This window comes from Pundamilia nyererei, unplaced genomic scaffold, assembly GCF_000239375.1.
Source record: "Pundamilia nyererei isolate P.nyererei 1_Seehausen unplaced genomic scaffold, PunNye1.0 scaffold00018, whole genome shotgun sequence".
NCBI lineage: Eukaryota > Metazoa > Chordata > Actinopteri > Cichliformes > Cichlidae > Pundamilia > Pundamilia nyererei.
In genome coordinates this window covers 5,133,383-5,154,910 of record NW_005187419.1, presented here as the reverse complement: position 1 = coordinate 5,154,910, position 21,528 = coordinate 5,133,383, and the positions used below count along the sequence as shown (strand labels likewise).

The 21,528-nt window shown below is 39.1% G+C and overlaps 1 protein-coding gene across 2 annotated transcripts in view; it reads left to right on the top strand.

Annotated features, from left to right (window-relative positions):
• The window catches only part of mybpc2a (myosin binding protein Ca), a 64,038-nt gene that overhangs the window by 18,556 nt on the left and 23,954 nt on the right, over nucleotides 1-21,528 (top strand). Inside the window, exons 4-12 of one of the 2 annotated variants that reach the window (XM_005726272.1) lie at nucleotides 6,289-6,303; nucleotides 6,906-6,989; nucleotides 7,121-7,269; nucleotides 9,120-9,237; nucleotides 9,477-9,525; nucleotides 13,679-13,735; nucleotides 13,839-14,005; nucleotides 14,215-14,347; nucleotides 19,972-20,096. In XM_005726272.1, coding sequence (XP_005726329.1) covers nucleotides 6,289-6,303; nucleotides 6,906-6,989; nucleotides 7,121-7,269; nucleotides 9,120-9,237; nucleotides 9,477-9,525; nucleotides 13,679-13,735; nucleotides 13,839-14,005; nucleotides 14,215-14,347; nucleotides 19,972-20,096 — 897 coding nt within the window. The remainder of the gene's footprint in view (nucleotides 1-6,288; nucleotides 6,304-6,905; nucleotides 6,990-7,120; nucleotides 7,270-9,119; nucleotides 9,238-9,476; nucleotides 9,526-13,678; nucleotides 13,736-13,838; nucleotides 14,006-14,214; nucleotides 14,348-19,971; nucleotides 20,097-21,528) is intronic. The other variant, XM_013909038.1, reaches the window with a different exon arrangement.

Below are 21,528 nucleotides of genomic sequence, written 5' to 3'. Positions count from 1 at the left end.
TAACTGGAATATTGAACCGTAAACTGTTTAAGTGTCAGTTAACAGTTAATTATTACATGTAATAATGAATTATTCTGAAAATCGGCAAAAGCTCATTTTCCTGTGAATTTTCCTTTTTCGAAACTACAAACTGAAATAGTTAATATTTATTTTTAATTCAGGAGTAGTAAACCTGGGATATACCCAGCACCTCTAGCGCTTTCTGAAATGCCCGATGATGGGTTCAAATCAATAATATAAATTATTATTACTAATTATTGTTGTTGTTATTGTTCTGGTTGTGTCATCACCCTGTAGTGTTTTCCAGCCTTCTCTATAATATAAGATGCTACTTTGTATTTGTGAGAAAGAAAACTGAGTTTTATTTTCTTCTTTTGCTGATTTTTCCTCTTATTTCCATCAGGGACATCTGTAAGAAACATAATTATTTCTCTCTGCAAAAAAACTGTATGTTCAGCAATATATAGCTTTGTTCTGGGACCTCCCCACCCTTCTATGTGCATATGTAATCAGCTCAAACTGAGAGTTAGAGCAATTTCACTGGAAGTCGGGGGGCCTGGGAGGCACTTAACATATAGTAAACTATAATTAACTGTTGTTTACATATATAATATGTTCATAGATTGTGGCTGGTGTGTTACCTGTAAATAAAAGACATAGCCACTCATTGATTTATGAACTACTGTTATGAAACCTCAAGCCTCAATCAAAAGTGATGAGAGATGTGTGTGACTGAAAAACAAGGCTTTATCTGCCTTTTTGATAGAATTAAATGTAATGTACAAAACAGGCACTGTGTTGTATTCACGAAGATGTGAAAGCAGCTTTAAGACCGTAAAGTTATCAGGAAAGGGATTACTGAAGTCACAGAATACAAAGCTCTTCTCTTTTCAGACCCAGAAAGTATAAAAAGCAATCTTTTATACAGTCTATGTTTTTGATTCTGTTGCACGATGGTCTTTATTTATGTTTATGTGAATTTCCTTTAATTGCAGCTCATAAAAAGTCTTAAATAACAGGTTCCCAGAGAGTGAAGTACACTTTGTTGCACATTTATGTGAACAGTCTATTTGTGTAATATGTTCACCCTTTGAGTTCACCTCTCTGGATTGAATGTCAGTTCTTATTATGGGCCAACCGTAATAGAGGGCATGAGCAAGAAAGTTGGACACGTGGTTCTCTGCCCGTGTATGTGTGAGTGTGTGCAGTCAAGATGAATTATTACATAAACCTTCTGCAGCTCACCGGGAGTGATTAAATGTGTGTGCGCACAGGTGCAATGATGAGGTAGAGCAGCGATTTCTACTCATACTCCAGCTCATTTATGCTTAGTCACAGTCTTTGAAGGGGTACATTGGCCAATATACAGTTAGAACCCAAATCAGACAATTCCAAGCAAACATGATTGAAAAAGCCAAAGCAACACTCAAAGCAAATGGCTGGCACAGCTTTAGTCTGTTCTTAACTCCATGACCTTTTGCTTAATATGCCATATGCCAGTGAACTTAGCTAATTTGTTTCTCAAATCCTTTCTGTTGTGCCCACCATGTTAGCGTTGGCTGCAGTTGGCAGAGCTAAAACGTTGGCTGTGATTTGAGAGTCCCGCTTTGGGGGAGAACATAAACACTGAGGGAGGCGTGATGTTTTGCAATCTAAAGGGAAACTCTACTGATCTGATCTCGCTCCAGGTGTAGGACCTTATGAATTTATATGTGAAAAAACAAAACAAATCTGATAAGCCTCTGTTGTTGGTTTTTTTGTGTGTTTTTTTTTCCGCTATTCTAAAAAACATAAAACACAAAAGTGCTGCAGAAAGTTCACCAGACCTTGTGACTGTAAGCTTGATGTTATTTCTGTGATTTTAACAACATATGCATAGTGCATGTTAACAACTTCCCCCTTACATGTCATGTATGGAGATATTTTGCATTTCTGGGGGAATTAGACACCACAACTAAACTGGGAAACACAATTTTTACCATTCTGTGATTACAATGGACAACATGATTATAGCATCTAAAGAGTCTAAGATGCACAACGACAAACTAACACCCAGACCGACATCCAGTCCAGAGTACAGTAGCAAAACAGAATCGAGAAGTCCTTCAGACAATCTAAGGTTACCAAATTCAGAAATATGGTACCCTCTTGGGTGGTAAAAGCCACCCAAGACAGCTGGCACCAACAGCTTGTATTTGTTTGTGAGAACTCACGTTTTTCCCCCCATTATTTTAGCATGGCAGAGAAGTTTAAATATGGCAGTACCCATCATCCAATGAGAAGACGCCAGTCAGTCTGTTGAGGTATTGCAAATTTAAATCATATTTTCTACTACTACAGGAATAATTGCCTTTCCTTCTCGGCCCAGGGCATCTGAAACGGCACCCCCAACTTTTCAACTCAATTTTGTGTCCAGCCTGACTTGGGTCTCACAGATCCACCATAACAGAAACTTCCTAATTTATCTATCAAAAACCTCTGAGCCATCCTTGGATTGCTGCCTTTTGTTTGTTTTTAACTTATATCTGTAATCTGGCACACTGTTTACATCTGGAAGTCTCAGTCGACATCTGTACAACATCTGGATCTTGCCACCAACAACCTACATGCCTCATGGCCTGCAACATCACAGCTTGAGTCAGTGCAGGGATTATTATGTTTTGGGGCCTGATAATTAAAATTTTCAGATTGTTTCCTTTTACACTATTATGTCACTTTCTGTGGCAGAAATGCAGCCGGCTGTAGACGGTAAGCACTGTCCTGCAGCTAAATAGCGTTATAGGTGTGTTGACATATGTGTGCGCTCATTTTGTCCTTACTCATCTGTAAAATTAAACACATTGATTTATCTCTACAATTATCACTGTAACTCACAGAGGCACGGGCAGTTTATGACGCCAAGCACTTTTCTGTCATGCTGTGTTTATTTACAGCATGCATTTACATGGAAAGCTTACAGTACATTATATCTGCATTACCACTTATTTAGTCCTGTTTATTTACAAAACCTGTGCTTATTCTTCATTAACAGATTTAGGTAAGTGCTTTGCTTTGTTGTTATATCTGTGTGTTTGTGTGTTTGTCTGAAGATACTGTGGTTGTCTGAGTGAATAGGCTTATGCATTGTCTTTAATCCGATCTTTGTTGAAGCATTTTCATTCTTTATACACACACACACACACACACACACACACACACACACACACACACACACACACACACACACACACACGCTCAGGCAGCCCTCTGCAGTCTGATGAGACCTGTGCTGTGCTGTGAAGACTGATTTCCATGTACCAACTGTTTCTTTTCATTTAGCCAACAATGAGCCTAGGGATGGTAAGCAAAAGACTCGACACAATACATGCCAGCTTGCTTGTGCTTTTCGTGTTTGTGCTTGCTTTGTGTCAGTCACTTTTTGCGTTAGTGGACATGGGTATCAGATGAAAAACGCTTCCTCACTGAAGCCTGGGATTGCTCTGGTGTTGCTTAAAGCTTCAGTATTTTCACTCAGCAGACGGAGACATTATGAAGATGCAGTTTTGTTGCAGACATATAGCCGCGGTGATTTCTGGACATTGAACATAACAATGACACTAATCATGACGAGAATAACTTTATTTATGGAGTAAACAAAAGTGACAAAGTGCCCCACAGCAGACAGATAAAGGAACCTAAATCAAAAGGAAGAAATCAATGCAAAGGCGCAGCTTAAAAGCAATTCAAGGCACGGCAAATTCAACTGATAGACTGTCAGATGAAACATGTTGATGGTAAAATGAGTAAATAAATACAAATATAGCAGATAACAAAAAAGCTTCTGACAATGTCTTGTGTAAAAAAGTCTTTCAAAAGGATTCAGAGAACAGTGGTTAGATTGCTTCCACCAAAGCATCCAAGCAAACGTCTGTTTTAAAAGTGAAATGATGAGATCTGATTGGTAAAAAGCGATATATCCCGCCTGTGTTTCTGCTGGATATATGCCATCTGTGTGTGTGACATGGCCTAATCATTACTAGTGCTGAAGAGTGTTACACTGCACTGATTACTGTTTACAGCCATAATGATTTTTCTGTTGTTCATGTCTTTACATAATGAGGTCCTCTAGTTTCATTATGTTTTCATACACTTAATAAGTAATAATAATAATATGTACTGTACAATTAGGATTATAGTAGTATACCATGGGTAGTACTTGACTTTATAGAACTAGAGAAATCCCGACTACTCTCTTATCTTTTCCTCCAAGTGTGAAATGTGGAAACCAAGTATCTGTTGATTCTTTAGTCAGTGTCAGTGCTCACCTGAAATTACACTACAAACTACATACTAGGCATTTCAGTAATTAAATTAACACAGTGAATGAAGTTTTCAATAACCAGTGAATTAAGTTGGTCAGAATATTCATTTTAATGGGTTTCACTAAATCATCTTTTATGATCTGACACAAAACTATTATTAAACGGAATCTAGTACTATATATTTTTTAACCCTCTTTAACATGTGTATATATTGTTACAATAACAATATTGTTACAATAATGCTTAGTTTAACATAAGTTTAACATGCACATTAGATATACCTAATGTGGGTATCTCAGACACATGGTGCTCACTATGTCAAAAGAAGCCCCACCCACCTGCCGTGTATACCTCTAATTTATGAGGCCAATCAGAAATAAGATAGCTTAAGGGCATACAGTAAATGAACTGTGGGGAAAGACCAAGGCCCAGTATAAGACACTGGGAGGGAATAATTATTTCCTGCTGAATTTTTAAATTTGCTCACTTCCAAAGAAATTAAAGTGAAATAAGTATTTTGATCCCCCCCCAAAACATCACTTAGTACTTTGTCTTGTCTTGTCACAGGGTTTCATTTCAGGAGGGATTTGGACGTACTCCTCTTTACAGTAACTGCTTCCTTTAGGTTTCCTGACTGCCACTTAGAAACTAAAAACCTCAGCTCCCTCTGCAGATTTTCTAAAGGACTGTGGGCTGGAGAGCTAATGTGCTTTGTCTTTAGCCACTCCTTTGTTACCTTGGTTTTGGCTCACTGCCAAACCATACATGATGCATTTTCAGTGTTCTGGGAGGAAAGAAAGTTCTCAGTCTTTTAGCCTCAGCAAAAACACCCCCCCCAAAGCATAATGTTTCCACCTCTGTGCTTGACTATGGGGATGATGTTCTAATCGTAGCGCTTCCTCTCATACCTTCTCTGAATCATTTAAATGTTCACTGGCAAACTTAAGACAATTAATGTTAAAATAATATCCACAAATGCTAAGACCAAGGTTTTAACAGGAGAATGTTGCAGTTGTAGTTTATTAAACTCTATAGAAAAGATTAGGAAATTATGAGGAAATAAGAACCCCATACAATCCATATTATTTATACTGTGTAATCCTTTACAAACAGTTTAAAAAAATCTATAAGTTGTATCTTAGAGTCTAAAAGTAATGCATAATGCATGGTTAAATAGTGTTGCTTGGCATAATTTAAAACTCCCAGTGCCAAAGTACGACAGTGTCTAGAGTCAATTTCATTTAGAAGCCCCATCCCAAACACAGCCAGCATCCAGTGCAACAGCGTAAGAGTGTAAACATTCAAAAGTGTCCCCTGAGCCCTATCCCAGAATCAGTTTTACCCACTTAGCATTCCAATGGAAACCTTTTAAATCACGCTGAACATCTGAACTTGGATCTGTCCTCAGGGGTACTTTTTGATTAAAAGATCAAATTAACTGAGCCCATAAAAGCAGAGAGAGGAAGAGGCGCCAACAGTATGGCTCTCTGAATTTATGGAAGCGCATGACCTTATCTGACTTGTGACCCTGGATCCATTCTCTCAGCAACTGGTCTCGTCCAATGGATGTCCAGTCAGGGTCCTACTCACTCTATCTGATTGGTGATTCGATGTACCTTTGGCTTATTGCTTGTGTATGAACCTTTTTTCTTGTTAAATCTGCAGGATGTCTGACTCAGACAGTTTATGTAGATTGTGTACTGTACCTCAGAACAGTTGAAGTGATTTTAGGACAGTTGTTGAAGAAATAACTCATTAACAGTTGTACTTTTCTTAAAAAAAAAGAGGAAAAAATGTTAATTAGACTCTGAAAAAGAAATCTGTGTTCTTTTGAAGTGTGAGAGCACAATGATTTAATGTGTGAGTGTTCATCACCTGAAGTCAAGGTGATCACTGGGCCAATTAACGCTTGTGTTTAATGGGACAACACAAATACTGTACAGACTGACGTGTTCCTCACTTTCTCTTTTTTCCCCTTCTGATGCAGAGTTGCCTCCTGATGGTAAGAGAAGTGAATATGTTAGCATTTCTATAAAGCATATCAACTGACAAGCAAACACCTTACAAAGGTTACATCAATTTACTTGCAAAAGAAACAAGCGAGTAGATAAAAGAGCAGCTCATTTTTTATTGCCACGATAAGACTGTACGGCTTCAGCTTATGTTCTGTCGGGGTGGCAGATGATTGCAGAGAGTCAATAGTAATATGATGTCTTCAGGGGTGATCTGAGGAGTTTCTATATTCCCCGTGGGCCAGCCTGCACCTTGGTCGCTTGTCATTTGTCAGAGGGTCCCAAATGGCTTATGGAATGTAACAACAAAGGCATAATGCAAACAAGCTGCCTTGTGGAGAGACTGTTGCTCAGTTTCAGCACTAAATAACCGTGCAAAGACAGAATTTAGTGGGTTGAGGCTTTGTGTCCTTGAACTAAATTTCTGAATTTTCCCAAATGACTTTCAAATAGGCACTTAGAAGATGATTTGGGGGTTTGCTTGGTCGCCTGGTTGCCTTTATTTATCTAAAATCTATATGCTGTGCCCAGATAACATTTTCTTGTTTAAATTCATACTTTAGTTACTCTCTTCATTCCACTCCCGTCACAGATCATCTTCCAGGGGAGGGTCCTCAGCTGTCTGAGCCGACCGGCCTGTTTGTGCTGAAGCCGGAGAGCGTTACAGCAACAAAAGGTCTGGCAAAAATCATTGGCCATAAAAACTGAGTTATATCTGAAATGAGAGGAATGGCCACTTAGTGCTAAATTCCAGTTGTTACACACACAGTTTAATTAATTACTGCATTTAATCTTCGTGCTTGGCAGGCAAGGACATCACGTTTGTGGCTAAAGTGGACTCCTCAAACCTGATAAAGAAACCGGTGATGAAATGGCTGAAGGGGAAGTGGCTTGACCTGGGTAGCAAAGCTGGAAAGCATCTTCAGTTTAAAGAGTCCTATGACAGAAACACCAAGGTACGCATTTATACTCTCTGTTTTAAATATAACTTTTGTGAATGTATTAATAAAGAGACAGTAATATCAACGGGACCATAGCCTCATGAATATTATAGCAAATCTTTCAGTTGATTGACTGACCACTTTGTTGTAGACCAAAATATCTGAGTATGTTATGGTATTTTGTACAGCACTATGGACAGAAATATTGGGCTACATAAATGTTACATGGTCTACATAAAAGTCTCATGGCATGAGATATCCATCGCACAGTTTTGGTACTGATATTAATGCCAGAGGAGATTTGGAACTTGGCTATTATTGAGTCAGCAGAGCCGTGTTGACTATGTGACTCATCATTTGGTGACCCTGCTCAGTAACTTTACACAGTCTGCCATTTAATGGCTGAGTTGCTGTGGTTCCTAAATGCTTCCGCTTTGTAATAATACCACTTACAGCTCTCAGGGAATATGTAGGAGGGAAGAAATGTCTGGACCCAACTTCTTGCAATGGTTGCAGTTCAGTAAGCTATACAGAAGACGCATACTTTCACAAATGTTTATAATGACATACTGCATGGCTGTGTGTTTCATTTCATGCACAAGTGGGATTGAAAACATGTATATTAAAAAAATCAATACGAGGAGGTCGGGGAGAAAGGGGGGGAATAAAATGATAGACTACAAATAGAAATGCAGAATGTATCTCCAACTGCTGCACCTACCAACTATTCAGTGAGTGGTTGTGAAACTGAAGCGTCAGATGGAAAATGGAAACAGAGAAGTCAAAGTTGCACTTTTTGAAACATGTTGGTTTCAGTTGGCGCAACTTTTACTTTGACAGTCAAGGTTTCCTTTTACAGTATGTATTGCATTTTTGCAAAATTCACTATCACTCAGTGGTTAGTTTGCAGTTGTTTAAAGAGCAGTCACTGTTCTGTGAAATCTGCTACAAACCAAAACAATCACAAGGAGATTTTTGGTGAAATTACAGCCAACAAACCTTCAGCAACCAGTTGGCAACAGGTTGGTGAATACATGTTTTTCCTTAGTGACCTGCATTGTAAGTTTCAGGCATAAAATGTGAAAGTGCTAATAGCTAAATATCAGTTTTTAAATATCCTGACTGCATGCAAGTCAGCATGCTCATTGCTTTGTCTCAGACTCTTGGTGGTTTTTTAAAAAATGGGATAAACTTTGTGTAAAACTGACGGTTTTAACGAAAGATCCAAACTTTGTAACTGAACTCAGCTCAGCTGTTTATACTGATCAACCAAGTGGTAGCAAATAGTAATGTGCTTCAATATTTATTCACTTTTTGAATCCTGTGAAATCACATTTATTCCACCACGGCACAAAAAGCTTCTCGTGTAACACATATTGAATCTTTTGGATTATACTACTGCAAAGAAAGGCACGAAGGCATGCCTGTGCAAAATCCTGCCAACATTAATAGCAAATTGCAGTAATGAACAACTGAAAATAAAACTTGCAATTAATAGATTTTATGCTTTCCAGATCACACCCACAAAGTTTTGTTTATTTCAGTCAATATTTGTAAAACTCACAAAAATCAACAGCATAAAAGCTGGTAGAAATAATCTGTTTACTTACCATTTAATGACATTTCTTCCCCGACATCTTTGTGTAGAAAACGGAGGACATGATGAACACGTAATCAAAGTCTAGTGAGTGACTAGCTAACCGAGCAACATTTCAAGGCATCAGTGTCACCCTGCTCGCTTTATCCATACTTCGAGCATGTGTTGGTCAGCACGTACGTGCGTGTACGTTTGAGCTTTTGCGTTTGGGTGTTCATTGAATTGTGTGTGTTCCTAGCATATCATTCCCCCCCTCTCTCTCTGTCAGATCTACACTTACGAGATGAGCATCATCAAAGTAGTGGATGGAGACGCAGGTGGCTACCGCTGCGAGGTCACCTCCAAAGACAAGTGCGACAGCTGCACATTCGAAGTCTCTGTGCAGGGTAGGTCTGGAGACAGACACTTAATCACATTATTGTCATCTTCCATTCGGCGTATCCACCATTACTATGTAACTAGCTTTGTCAGGCAATAACTCAGTGAGTGCGATATACATTAGGTCCTATCATTTAGTGGCCTAGTGAGGTCATCAGTCCATTATTCCTTTGCTGCTCAAGCCTGCTGAGTAATGAATTAACCTAGCTGAGCTCTCACCAGCCTTTCTCCTTCTGTCTGGTTTCAGCTGCACAAGAGGACCAGCAGGACAACATCTTGGAGGCATTTAAGCGATCGTGAGTGTCAGTGTCGGCGTGGGTCTACTCTACATGTCACCCATCACACTGTCTCGCATATGCTCCTCTGTAGATCGCTGCCTCTGGGCATCTGTCAGTCTCAACCAGCGTCTCTGCCCGTGTGCCTGTCTATCCCTCGGTTGTAGTCGACTTTGTACGAGTCACTCAGTCTGCCATCTATCTCTTTCTGTCACGTCTCAGTGCATCTGCTGCCTTGGTGTTTTGCTTCACCTGGACTCCCTCGTGGTTTAGGATCTTATGTATTTCGTCACATGTCTCAGTAACAGTCTCCAAAGGGAGTATTTCTTTTTGTGTGTATGTGTAACTGTTTCTCTCACTGTCTATTTCCGTCTCTGCTTCTGGCCTGTGTGAAGTTGGTCTATGCTAATGTATCCTGCGAATGTGTAGTCTTCTTTATTTTTTGAAAAATGAGATTTCAGCTGTTCTCAGCCTGTAAATTGTACATATGTACACGTGCCTTGTGCTGGTAAATCAGCTGACACCTTTGCACCGATACCTTGAGTCGCCCTTTTTTGTAATCTGTGATCAAAAATATAATTTCCCTCCCTCATTAGAGCATGAGTAAAAACGGGCAGGTAAGATGAAAAAGGCAACATGCAAAAAGACAGCATCATATTGTGGTTTAGACAGGATGTCAGTGCGTTTATTTGCAGAGTGCTGATAGGAGGGAACAAGAGGGTGAAGGAGAGAGAAGGTTAGTGAGATAAATGAAAAGTGAAAAGTTGGTTAAAACTCAAATATGTTGCTGGAAGAAAACAGCGTATGAGTGCGTTAAACAACTTGTTATGTGGAAGGCTTGCAGCTTAGCTTCTGTAAAATAAGAATAGAGGATCCTGTTTCCCACAGGAGGATCATTTGTGCTTCTCTCATTAACACAAGGTCTGCATGCATTAAGATACACAATCCTCTTCTCTTAATTTCTGGAGTTTTATTAACACCAGATTTTCGTGTCTGCCTGAATTAGCACAAGCTCCTCATTGTGTGCCCCAGGCATATCAGGCTATTTTCTTCTTTGTGTTGCGTCTTCACTGACTGGTCGGCCAGCTGAGAGGGCTTCAAAGGGAAACAGAAAATACACACTGTATGTTTACACAGCAGTGTTTCACCAGCATTTAAAAGCATTTCTAGGTAGAATTCTCATTATACCACTATGTTTATTCTTATCAGTGAAATGCATACGGGCATATCTGCATTTGTTAGATAGTATGCCATGGCACTACTGCACAGAGATGAAGGTCAAAATAACAGATTCAGATGCACCACACATCTAAATTCAAAGAATTCCTCTGACACCGGATTTTATTTTGATTTATTTCTTAGTGGGCCGCGATAGGTGGTGATAACGAATCTCATTACTGCACACTAAATCAAGGAAAAATAAAATACTGTTGTTACTAGCTGTGGAGGTCAAATACACATAATGTGTTTTTTTTAAATATACTGTAAATAAAAGATGGTTTTAGCGACCATCGCTCTGGTTTGTGGACTACAGTTTTAGAGCTTAGCGGTAGCACGTAGCCACGTTGATTGTTACAGTGCATCTGTTATCTTTCTTTATTTTAGAACAAGTTTAAAACAAAATCTACTTATCAGAAAAACTGAGCAAGCATCGTCTCAGAATATATTTTAGTACAAATTAACCAAACAAGCTAATGGTCCATTTAAAACCAAACACACTAAATGCATAGAATAGCACCACTACATCTTTTTGACTATAAATTATGTCCTTTTTACAAAATGAGCTTCACCCTTTAATAGAAAATACTTAAACCAGCAATTGAGATGAACTAAACAGGAAAATGTTCACTGAACTGCATCTGAATAGGTTCATTTTCTCATAGGTTTTTCTACATTACAAGTTATGAAACCAGAGAAGTTCCCTTCAGCTGTCATCAAAAAGAATGCATAATAATGGCGCTTTGCTGTGTCTTTTATCTTTTTTATACAGTCTATTAGTGTTTAGCACTGCTTTTTCATTCATAATTTGAATTTATAGTGTGAATCACTGTTTGCCATACCACACAATAATATGCATTTTACACATTAACAGGTATCATTCATCGTTCTTTGCTCTCATTCCACATGCTCAAATACTCAAGCAGAGCTCTTCACCTCTGTTTTCATCTAAACTTTCAGTCTAGTTTTTCACATAACTTGACTTTTGTGTAGAGAGAAGCTCTCTGAAGTGCTCAAGCAGATTGAGATTCTGCATTTGCTGTGACCACAGCACCGCAGACATCGCTTTCACTCTCATCGTTTTTATCATTTGGTGGTCATGTGTGCCTGGTGATCGACGACAATACCACCCAGAGAGAATTTACCTCCATTAGGATGGCAAGGATAACACGGATGGATGTTATCCTTGGATGAACTGTTCATCCATAGGACGAGCATTATCACTCAGAATGGCTCTGAATTTACTGGCATTTATCTCTGAGGGGTTCAATGAGCCTCAACAATGCCAGGAAAACACACTCCACGCTGTAAAGGAGCTGCCAAAACCATTCACGGTGGAAAACAAGCAGCACTCGATCCTGTAGACATTTATTGGTGTGTGCCACACACAGTGCTTGTCACCTTGTTGAGCACGAGACAGCGACTGATTATGCCACAGCACATGACATATTCACCATCACTTTATACTTGCAAATGTGCATCTGAAGGGTAATAAAGGGTTTTATGCATGGTTACAGATGCATAATTCCCCCTACTTGTAGTCAACAAAATATTTTGCATGCGACTGTCGCTTTTTGATTATCTTTTTCCTTTCACTATGCTTATGTCTCATTCTTACGTATACTGTCTTTAACCACATCTTGACCAAAGATAATCTGATTACTTTTGTCAAGTAATGAGTAAAGTAAGGGATTACTATTGCAAAAAAGTAATTCGATTACTGTTACTTTCCTCTGCGTTACTGCGATACTAAACCGTGATTTTGTTTGTGAGAGTTTCTCATGACAATGACGTGCGAGTGTGCAACATCCGTGGCAGCAACAGACGTGTGTAGATCAACAATGGATAATATGGAATGTGGGAGAGAGTACGACCATGCAGCGTTTAAAGCTTGAAAGTACTGACATTAGCATCCACTGTACACTCTGTGTGGGAAGAAAACTTCTTTCTACAGGGAAAAATTAAAGGTGGCTCCTAGCACGCTGCCACAGGAAGGTGAAATTCACAGAGAGACCGAACGCGATAGAAGCGACCAAATAGTCAGGTTTACATGTAAAGTCATCATACATAGAATAAGGGAGCCAAGAGCTACATGGAGTTCTGTACAATCTGCCTTCCTTTTACAACCAGAGATGTTGCCCCCTGCTGGCCATGTGAAAGAATGCAGATTTAACAGACTGGTTTCACTTTACATTTCCGATTCCCTCCGGAGGCTTTGCATTTAGTCAAGCTGCTTCTGTAAATAACAATTTTAATGACTTGACTGACTGATTCACTCCACTGTCTTGTGGTACAAATTGGTACTACACAAAGTACAGCCTAGTCATACTATAAAGATTGTGCTTTAAAAAAACACTTAGGTGGGTTGCACAGTTATAGCTCTTTTTTCCATGCTCAAATTGTATTGATAGCTAAATAACTTTTTAAAATGTGGAATTTTGAAACACAGAATTTGCAATAAGTAATGTTAATGTTGGTCCAAATCTGCTGGACATCTGTGATATGTCACATGGTCCTCTGTTTGTGGCTTTTGTGTACTTCAGAGACCTAACAGATCTTTCAGCTCAAGAGCCTTATATAAACAGACTTTATTTTATTACATGCTGCTTGTCTGTTATGATTCTTCTGTCAGTCAAGTTTAGGGCATGATCAGAGCTTGATTCACTCTATGTTCTCACTGCCCCCATTTTCTTTTTTGCATCATTCTGAATGCAGGATGGTAAAAGGGTAAGTGTTAACCACAGGCACAAATTTGTTAGAAGTTTTCTGTTCGACCATCTTCAGTATTATTGCGTATTAGAATTTCTTATGTGTAATATGGAATAAAAAAGGGTATATTATTGAATGTAAATACATTATTAATGTCTTTTTGCCACCTAATTTACAAATAAAGTAAAAAGCACAGGATAAAAAGAAATAAATAATAATCCCAGAATTGAATTTATTTTAATTCCAGTGGAGATGCAGATGAGGATGCTGGAGAGCTAGACTTCAGTGCACTGCTCAAGAAAAGGCAAGATAATTTACATTTTCAGAGAAGCATCTTCCATCTATATGTGTCTTAAACTTGGTTTGCACTCATTAACTCATTCACAATCAATCTTAAACACCACCAGGCAGAAGAAGGAGAGGAAGGAGGAACCAGAAGTGGATGTATGGGAAATCCTAAAGAAAGCGAAGCCCTGCGACTATGAGAAGATTGCCTTTCAATACGGCATCACAGACCTGAGGGGTATGCTGACGAGGCTGAAGAAGATGAAGGCTGAGTCCAAAAAGAGTGATGGTACGGGACGGAGTTATGAGGCAAAAGCAGAGTTTGTGCTTTGAATGAGATAACAGGCAGCAGGCTGTAAATACCAGCAGCACATAAAGGCCAGCGTTTTAAGGAGGAGTAGTTTTGCTACTGGGACGACAGGTGGAATATGTGTTAGCATATGCCTGCTGTTGGTTGGCACAGGTATTATTTGGCCCTTAGAGCCTTTGTCTTTACAGCTTTCCTGAAGAAGCTGGATCCAGCATACACAGTGGACAAGGGCGAGAAGATCCATCTCACAGTGGAAGTGGCTGACCCCAACGTTCCAGTCAAATGGTTCAAAAATGGACAGGAAATCAAACCATCAGCTAAGTGAGCAACTATCCTGCATTTGTGCCAGTTTTTGTATTTAGATTCACATTTCTGTCATCTATGATTATGTGAAGAAGAAAGTTTTCATAGGAGTCTATGTAATGAAAAACTAAGTACACCCTTTCAGCAGCATATCAGGACAAACCCCTCATATCAACTGTCAACATGGTGATGATTTGGGCTTGTTTTGCAGCCACAGGACCTGAGCACCTTTTAGTTTTGGAGTCAACCATGAAGTTTTCCGTATACCAAAGCATTTCAGAATCGAGTGTGAAGCCATCTGTCTGACAGCTAAAGCTGGGTCATTCAGCAGGACAAGGACTGCACCAAACTGAAGCAACACTGTAAAGAACAGTGGACCAAAATAATGATGTGAGAGGAAGATGAAGTGATATAGAACATGCATACTTCAGGTTTTTGCTGTTTAATACATGTCTAGAAGCTAATTAAGGGGTGTACTTAGTATTTTTTTACAGACTACACAGAGTCCTGTGAAAACATAACTGTGGCAACTGTAAGTCTAACTCTAACTCACATCTAACTCAGAAAAGTGCTGTGTGCAATTCAACACCATGTTTTTGGATAGACCTGTTATCGTTCTGTCTTCATCCTACAGGTCTTGTGTTGTATCTGATGTAGCTCCTTGTTCTCTTGACGCTGGTTTCACTAATATGGCTGAGCATCTAGAATGACTTACTGCTCCCGTAGCAGGATAACTGGTTTTAGGGCAATCCACCATTTTGGTGATGACTTTCCCAAGAAGACAAACTTTTGACAGTATGACGCCAGTTAAGGTCAGCCCCATGCACATAAACAAACTCGTGGGCAGATGAATATGCTAGTGATTAGATCAGCTGGCAGGATGTCCCAGATTTGTCAGAGTTCTCATTTCCCTGCATCTCAACAGAGGTTAAGAGTGCAAAGTTTGCATTGCAGCCACAATAGTCACTTTAAGGGGAGATACAACATCTATAAATAAAACATAATTGTCCTTTAAATAGTTTAGCTTAGCTTGATTGCTCTCATTATGTCACTAACATTATAGCAATAACAACTTGACCAACTGGAGCAACTGCAAGAGTTGCAGAGTACATTTCAAGCAGTTCAGCAAGCACATCCTTCCTCAAGCAAAACACGGTGCAGGGAGTGTAAACGGTTAATTCAAAATCCTTTAGCTCTGACTGGGATGTCTGACAGAATACATATGTTACTTTTTGAGCCTCTTTAGCCTGCTGAGCTTTATCCAGTGTCTGCGTCGCTCTCCTCTGTGCTCTTTTCCCTCCTTCTTCAAAGGCTACTTGTGGTCTTTCATTGAAGAGGCTACAGCTGTTTCAAGTGCTATGTTTTCAATAGCTCCACCATCTGCTATTTCATGAATCTTCATGCTGTTATTGGAAAGTAAGGCGGCCCTCTTCCTGTTATGATTAAGACAGTTACATCGGGAGAAGCGACTTTTATTTTGGCCTGAGCAGAGTCTCCCTGGAGGTCTCTCCAGGCTGTGGGCTGTGACCATTCAGCTCTAACAAATCAAATGTTTTAGGTTAGTGACTAAAAGCCATTGGGATCAGGGTATTACAGCCCTGCTCTTTTTTGTTGTTGCTTTATTTCACTCCTACTACTGCTGTGGATAAAGCATAAAACCAAAACCAAGCCAAAAACTCATTTGACATAATACATATAAAAAGAGATTATCTTATTATGGCCAGCTGAGATTCACTATTTTACCGCTCAGTGTTACACCATAGAAAATAAATTTAATTTTGTTTTGTGTTTTCCTTCACTGATAGCAGCTTAAAACATTGTTTATTAGGTAAAGTGATTTTTCTTGAAGGCTGAGTTGTCTTTTTGTTTCATTTAATTTACCAAAGCCTCAGAGATGAGGAAAAAATGCCATACTGATTCAATTTAGTCTATCTGCACTTCTTTAATTTACTCTTCTATTAAAAAAATACCATAATTTAAGATTGCAGGACGCTGTACATGACATAATGATACCTTCGAGAACTAATGTCGTGGAATAACAGACATTTACTGAAAGTTGGTTCGCAGGTGTTGGGGAAAAAAAGTATGAAAAGACGTCTGTAGCTACAGAGGGAGTGTTGTGAAGTATGGATAAATAACACATCACCCATATGGAAAAGATATATATAAATCTTATAAAGTTTGTATCTGTCTTGTGTGAAACTTGTATGAAAAGCATACAAGAGTGAAAACAGATAAAAGATTCCTTGAAAAATTATATAAATGAAACTTGTATGTTTTGGATACTTCCTAAAACAATATATGAAAGTATTGAGAAAGTGGCCACTTTCATGAGTAAATCATATAAGCCTTATATGATTCATTATATGAAGCAAGCCAAATCTGATGCGAGTCTTTTATAAGTTTTTTCTGTTTCTTTTCCATATGGGCAATGAAAGACCACCCGTGATGCTAGTTGAGTCAGCTGGAGCTGCAGAGTTAAACAGAGTTAGGTGCATTGTGGGTAACATGGGCATAGGAAGTTCTGCAAACAGACTGTATTTTAAAGATGGCTGTACCTACAATTATGTGGCTTGTTAGATTGTGTACTTGCAATTTAAAGTTTCATCTGTCATCAGTTGAGGACAATATCTGAACAGTGCATCGGTGCAAAGTGCATCTATTGTATGTATGGATGCATTGTACAGTCGCATATACCTGCTAGTTATTAGAATAACATACAAATACTAGAATTTTACTCAAAATAACTAAAACACAGACTTCTTGGGCTGTAGAATTAATTACACTATAAGTCATGCTAGTTGTCTGATGTTTTCTTTAAAAATGTTCCTCTTAACCAGCATTGAGTGGTCCAATTCAGATGACCCCATATGTGTAGGATTTTGCAGTAACAAAAAGAAAGAACTGTCTTTTAAGAGAAGAAAGCCTCAGATTGGGACAACCACCTGCTTTGACTGTTTGGATGAAGGGAAAGAGAAGAGAGCATAAAGAGATTATGCTAAAACATTCATTATGGGAGAGAGAAGGCAAATGCTCGAGCCTACAGCGCCATAACTGAATGATAGTTCAGAGTCACCTGATCCAGCCCTAACTATAAGCTTTATCAAAAAAGGAAGTTTTAAACTCAATCCTAAAGGATTTATGTTTCCCGAATCAAAATGGAGAGCTAGCTCCACAGGAGAGGTGCCTGATAGCTGAAGGCTCCGCCTCCCATTATATGAGACAGTATTGGTGTCCACCTATGAGTCAAAGTGGACTCTTCCCTAATAACGAAAACTTCAAGTGTTTAAGAGTTTAACTGAGCGAGTCATACAAAATCACCCCCTGAAATAGCCATACAGATGCAAATATTTTATTTTATTTTGTTATTTGATTTAATTTATTTTATTATCATAAGCATATTAGTTTGATTCCTGAAATTGGGTTATTCAAAAGGGAGTCTGTGGAGAATGACTAAGCAGCAAGGGCTGAAAAATTAAATCACAGCAAAACTGCTACAAGCTGCAATTCCACTTGAGGTTGGCTTTAAAAACCAGTGTTAAAATGTCAAACTCAACACCAATAAAAACCACCCTCACAGCTCGGTAAATAAACAATTGTTGGCATTATGGAAAGTTTGTCCCTTTATAACAATACTACGGTAGTGAACTTTCATCTTCTTAGATACTGGTAAGCTTTAAGGTTTGGGAGCATTTGATCGAGGGTAGCTGTTTTATAGCTATCATCTATCATCTGAAAATTCAGTTCACTCCATGTTTAAGCGGTTGGTTCCTTCTGGAGGAGGTGTATTGAGGTTATGAGACAAATTGTGGTGTGGTACAGATCATCCAAGCCATTTGAGCTCAAGTTTGGATGAGTGACTAACTTACAAAAGCTTGCTAACATTAGTATTAGCTGAGTTAGCACTCATATATTAATCTGCCATAGCCAGTGTATGCTGTAGAGACTAAAATTATTCTAAATACGAGGCTGTAACCATGGTTATTTTTGCTGTGAAGTAAGGTATTATAGCTTTGGATTCTATGAGGATTTACTCAAGTTTTTGGCATGGTCACATTTGCTTTAGTTTTTAGGTTGCCTGTTAGTTTTGCCAATGAGTGCAACAGCATTAGAAGGTACAAAAAGAAGCAATGGGGAGTTTATTACAACCTCTACTACTGATTATAATAATCACATTATACGCTGCTCAAAAAACAAGCAGAGGGGCTTATTAATCAGTTTCAGCTACTTTGGCAATAATGAAATTAACAACAGTTGTAGTAGAGGGGCAACAATGAGACAACCCTCAAAACAGGCAATGTTTTACATGTGGAGGCCACTGACATTTTTTCCTCACTGTTTTTTCACTATTTTTGCATTTGACTAGGGTCAGTGTCACTGCTAGTGGTAGTACTATTCCTCGGCATGACAAGTTTGGTGGTGGATCAGTGATGGTGTAGGGAGGCATATCCATGGAGGATCCTGGAGGATGAAGGACTTTATACCACTGACTGCCCCCCTCACAAAACACCCCTGGGACATTGTGTTTTAATCCATCAGACAGCACCAGGTTGCGCCTCAGACTGTCCAGGAGCTCGGTGATGCCCTGGTCCAGATTTGGGAGGAGATCCCCCAGGACACCATCTGTTGTCTCATTAGGAGCATTCCCCAACATTGTCAGGCATGCATACAAGCAAGGGGGGGCATACAGACTACTGAGTTACATTTGGTATTGCTTCATAAAAGTCTGATGGGATATTGTCGTCACTTTGCCGAGTGGCGGGCTGGCGGTGCAGACATGCAAGCTTGTGAATGCGAGAATTCAAGAATGAAGTGACGTAGTGGTTTGAAATGAATAATGCAGTTGTAGCTACTAAAAATCTCAGATGAGTTTGGGTCTCAGTGACCTCCACCTCAAGGTCAAGGTCAGAGGTCAGGTTTTCTGAAACTGCTGTGAGGGGTAGAAATCGCAGCCGACAGTATTTTTCACTTTGATTTTTGGGGTACTTTTCAATTCAGCCCTCTGCCGTGTGATCATTTTTATTTCCATCAAATGATGTGGCATCATTTTATTCCTAACGCGTCACTGAGTGTTCCTAAGTGTTCCTTTATTTGTCTTGAGCAGTATACGAGAATAATAAAGAAATCCAGGGACCATGACATGTTTACATCAATGAAATCAAAATGTAATACATTTTAATCCTGAACACTCTAACATTTCTAACATTTCTGCTTAACTGTTAGCCTTACAATAAGTACTTATTCAGTATTCAAATTACACCTACTGTTAATGGACCTTGAGTGGTCTGATGATGTGAATGCTTGCAGCTTGTAACCATGGGAATCTTTCTCATCACTGCCTCATCACTGCGTGTGATGACACTGTGGCATTACTGTAGCTCTCTGATGTTTGGCACCATATTTTCACAGCAAGCTCAACGCATGTGTGTGGGAGCATATATTAAATGTGTGCATTCTTTGTCTCGATCTGTAACTTTGAGTCACTCTGTTGTCTTTAGGCCCCGTTCGCCTGACTGTGGTTGGATTTGCTGAAAGCACTTAATCATTATTCTCTCTCGCTCTCTCTCCCTTTCTTTGTCTCTCACTTCATTTCTTCTTTATCCGACTCGTATAATCTTCCCCCGCCATCCCTCTGCGTCCAGGTATGTGTTTGAGAGCGTGGGCAACAAGCGGACACTCACTATCAATAAGTGCAACCTGTCGGATGACGCAGCATACGAGTGCGTGGTCGGGGAGGAGAAGTGCTTCACGGAGCTTTTTGTCAAAGGTATATGAGTCACTGTCTTTGGAGGAATCCTTTCAGGAGGGAGCGGTTTTTCTGCTTGGTTTAGCAAATGCTGTCATTTGAGTGTTGAGAGGCCTGACAGCTCTGTTCCCTTCATGTCATCTGTGTATTTCAATGCTTTTATGCCACGCAGTAACATGCTGCGCTCTGTTGTCTGCTCACTCATTTTTAATGGGTACGTGGCGAGTGAAATTTTCATGCTTTGTTTATTGTCATGTATCATTGTCGCCGTGCTGTTTGTATTAATGTGCTGACATATTTATCCGAGTTTGACTGATATGTGTGTTTTTGAAGGACAATTTGAATACGGATCAATGGTAATAGTAAAATTGCTAGGCAGATTTGGTGTATGATAGCTCTGTATTCAGGGTTTTTGAAAGAAGCACTTGTATTTTGCATATTCTTGTAACACATGTCATTTTCGGTATTAATTGGGCCTATTTGATCGACTAAATGCATGCCACTTTACTGTACATTTTAATGGATGCAACTCAGTCTACTGCTTTTATATTAATCCCATACTTTACTCTCTTACATCATCAGAACCATAAAAAGAAGCTCTGTAACCACTCCCAGGCAGCTACAATGTGTCTATGTGTCTTGATCGAAAATGACTCATAAAGGTGTGCTCAGACAGGAAGCATTTTCAGCTCCAGCAAACCAGGTCAAAATCTGACTGTAGAGGTGATTTCTGTAAGCTGGCTAGCAGACATCAGTTTGAGATGTGCTCAGAAACCCATTTTCTTCTGTTGATTTGCTTTAGTTTCATATATTTTTCCTCTGAGCTCTTTATGAAATAACACTAGATTCTTAAAGCGAAATCTCATGCTTATTTCCATCTTCAAATTCATATTCTGAATACTATACTACACTACAATATACAATTTTAAAGTAGATTTGCTTGGCCTTTATAGTACCATTATTGTAAAGATGCATCAATTTAGATTGTCTTGGACGATTCCAATTTCCAGTTTTTCCAATATTTTTCTTTTCTCTCTTTCCTTCTAAGAACAGAATATACAAGCAAAAATTAACTTTTCAGATATCACCCAATCAAAGAAAAGTAGCCAATCAGGGACCAGCTGGAACAGTTTAGATAAAACAAGTTATTAGATTAAGTTAATAAATATCTTTTAGTTTATATTTTATTCATCCCATATTTGTTTGTTATAGCATAATAATGATAATAAATAATAATAACACAGGCTTACATAAATACATAGACTAACAAAATGATAATATATAAATGGTAAATGGTAAATGGTCTGTATTTATATAGCGCTTTACTAGTCCCTAAGGACCCCAAAGCGCTTTACATATCCAGTCATCCACCCATTCACACACACATCCACACACTGGTGATGGCAAGCTACAATGTAGCCACAGCCACCCTGGGGCGCACTGACAGAGGCGA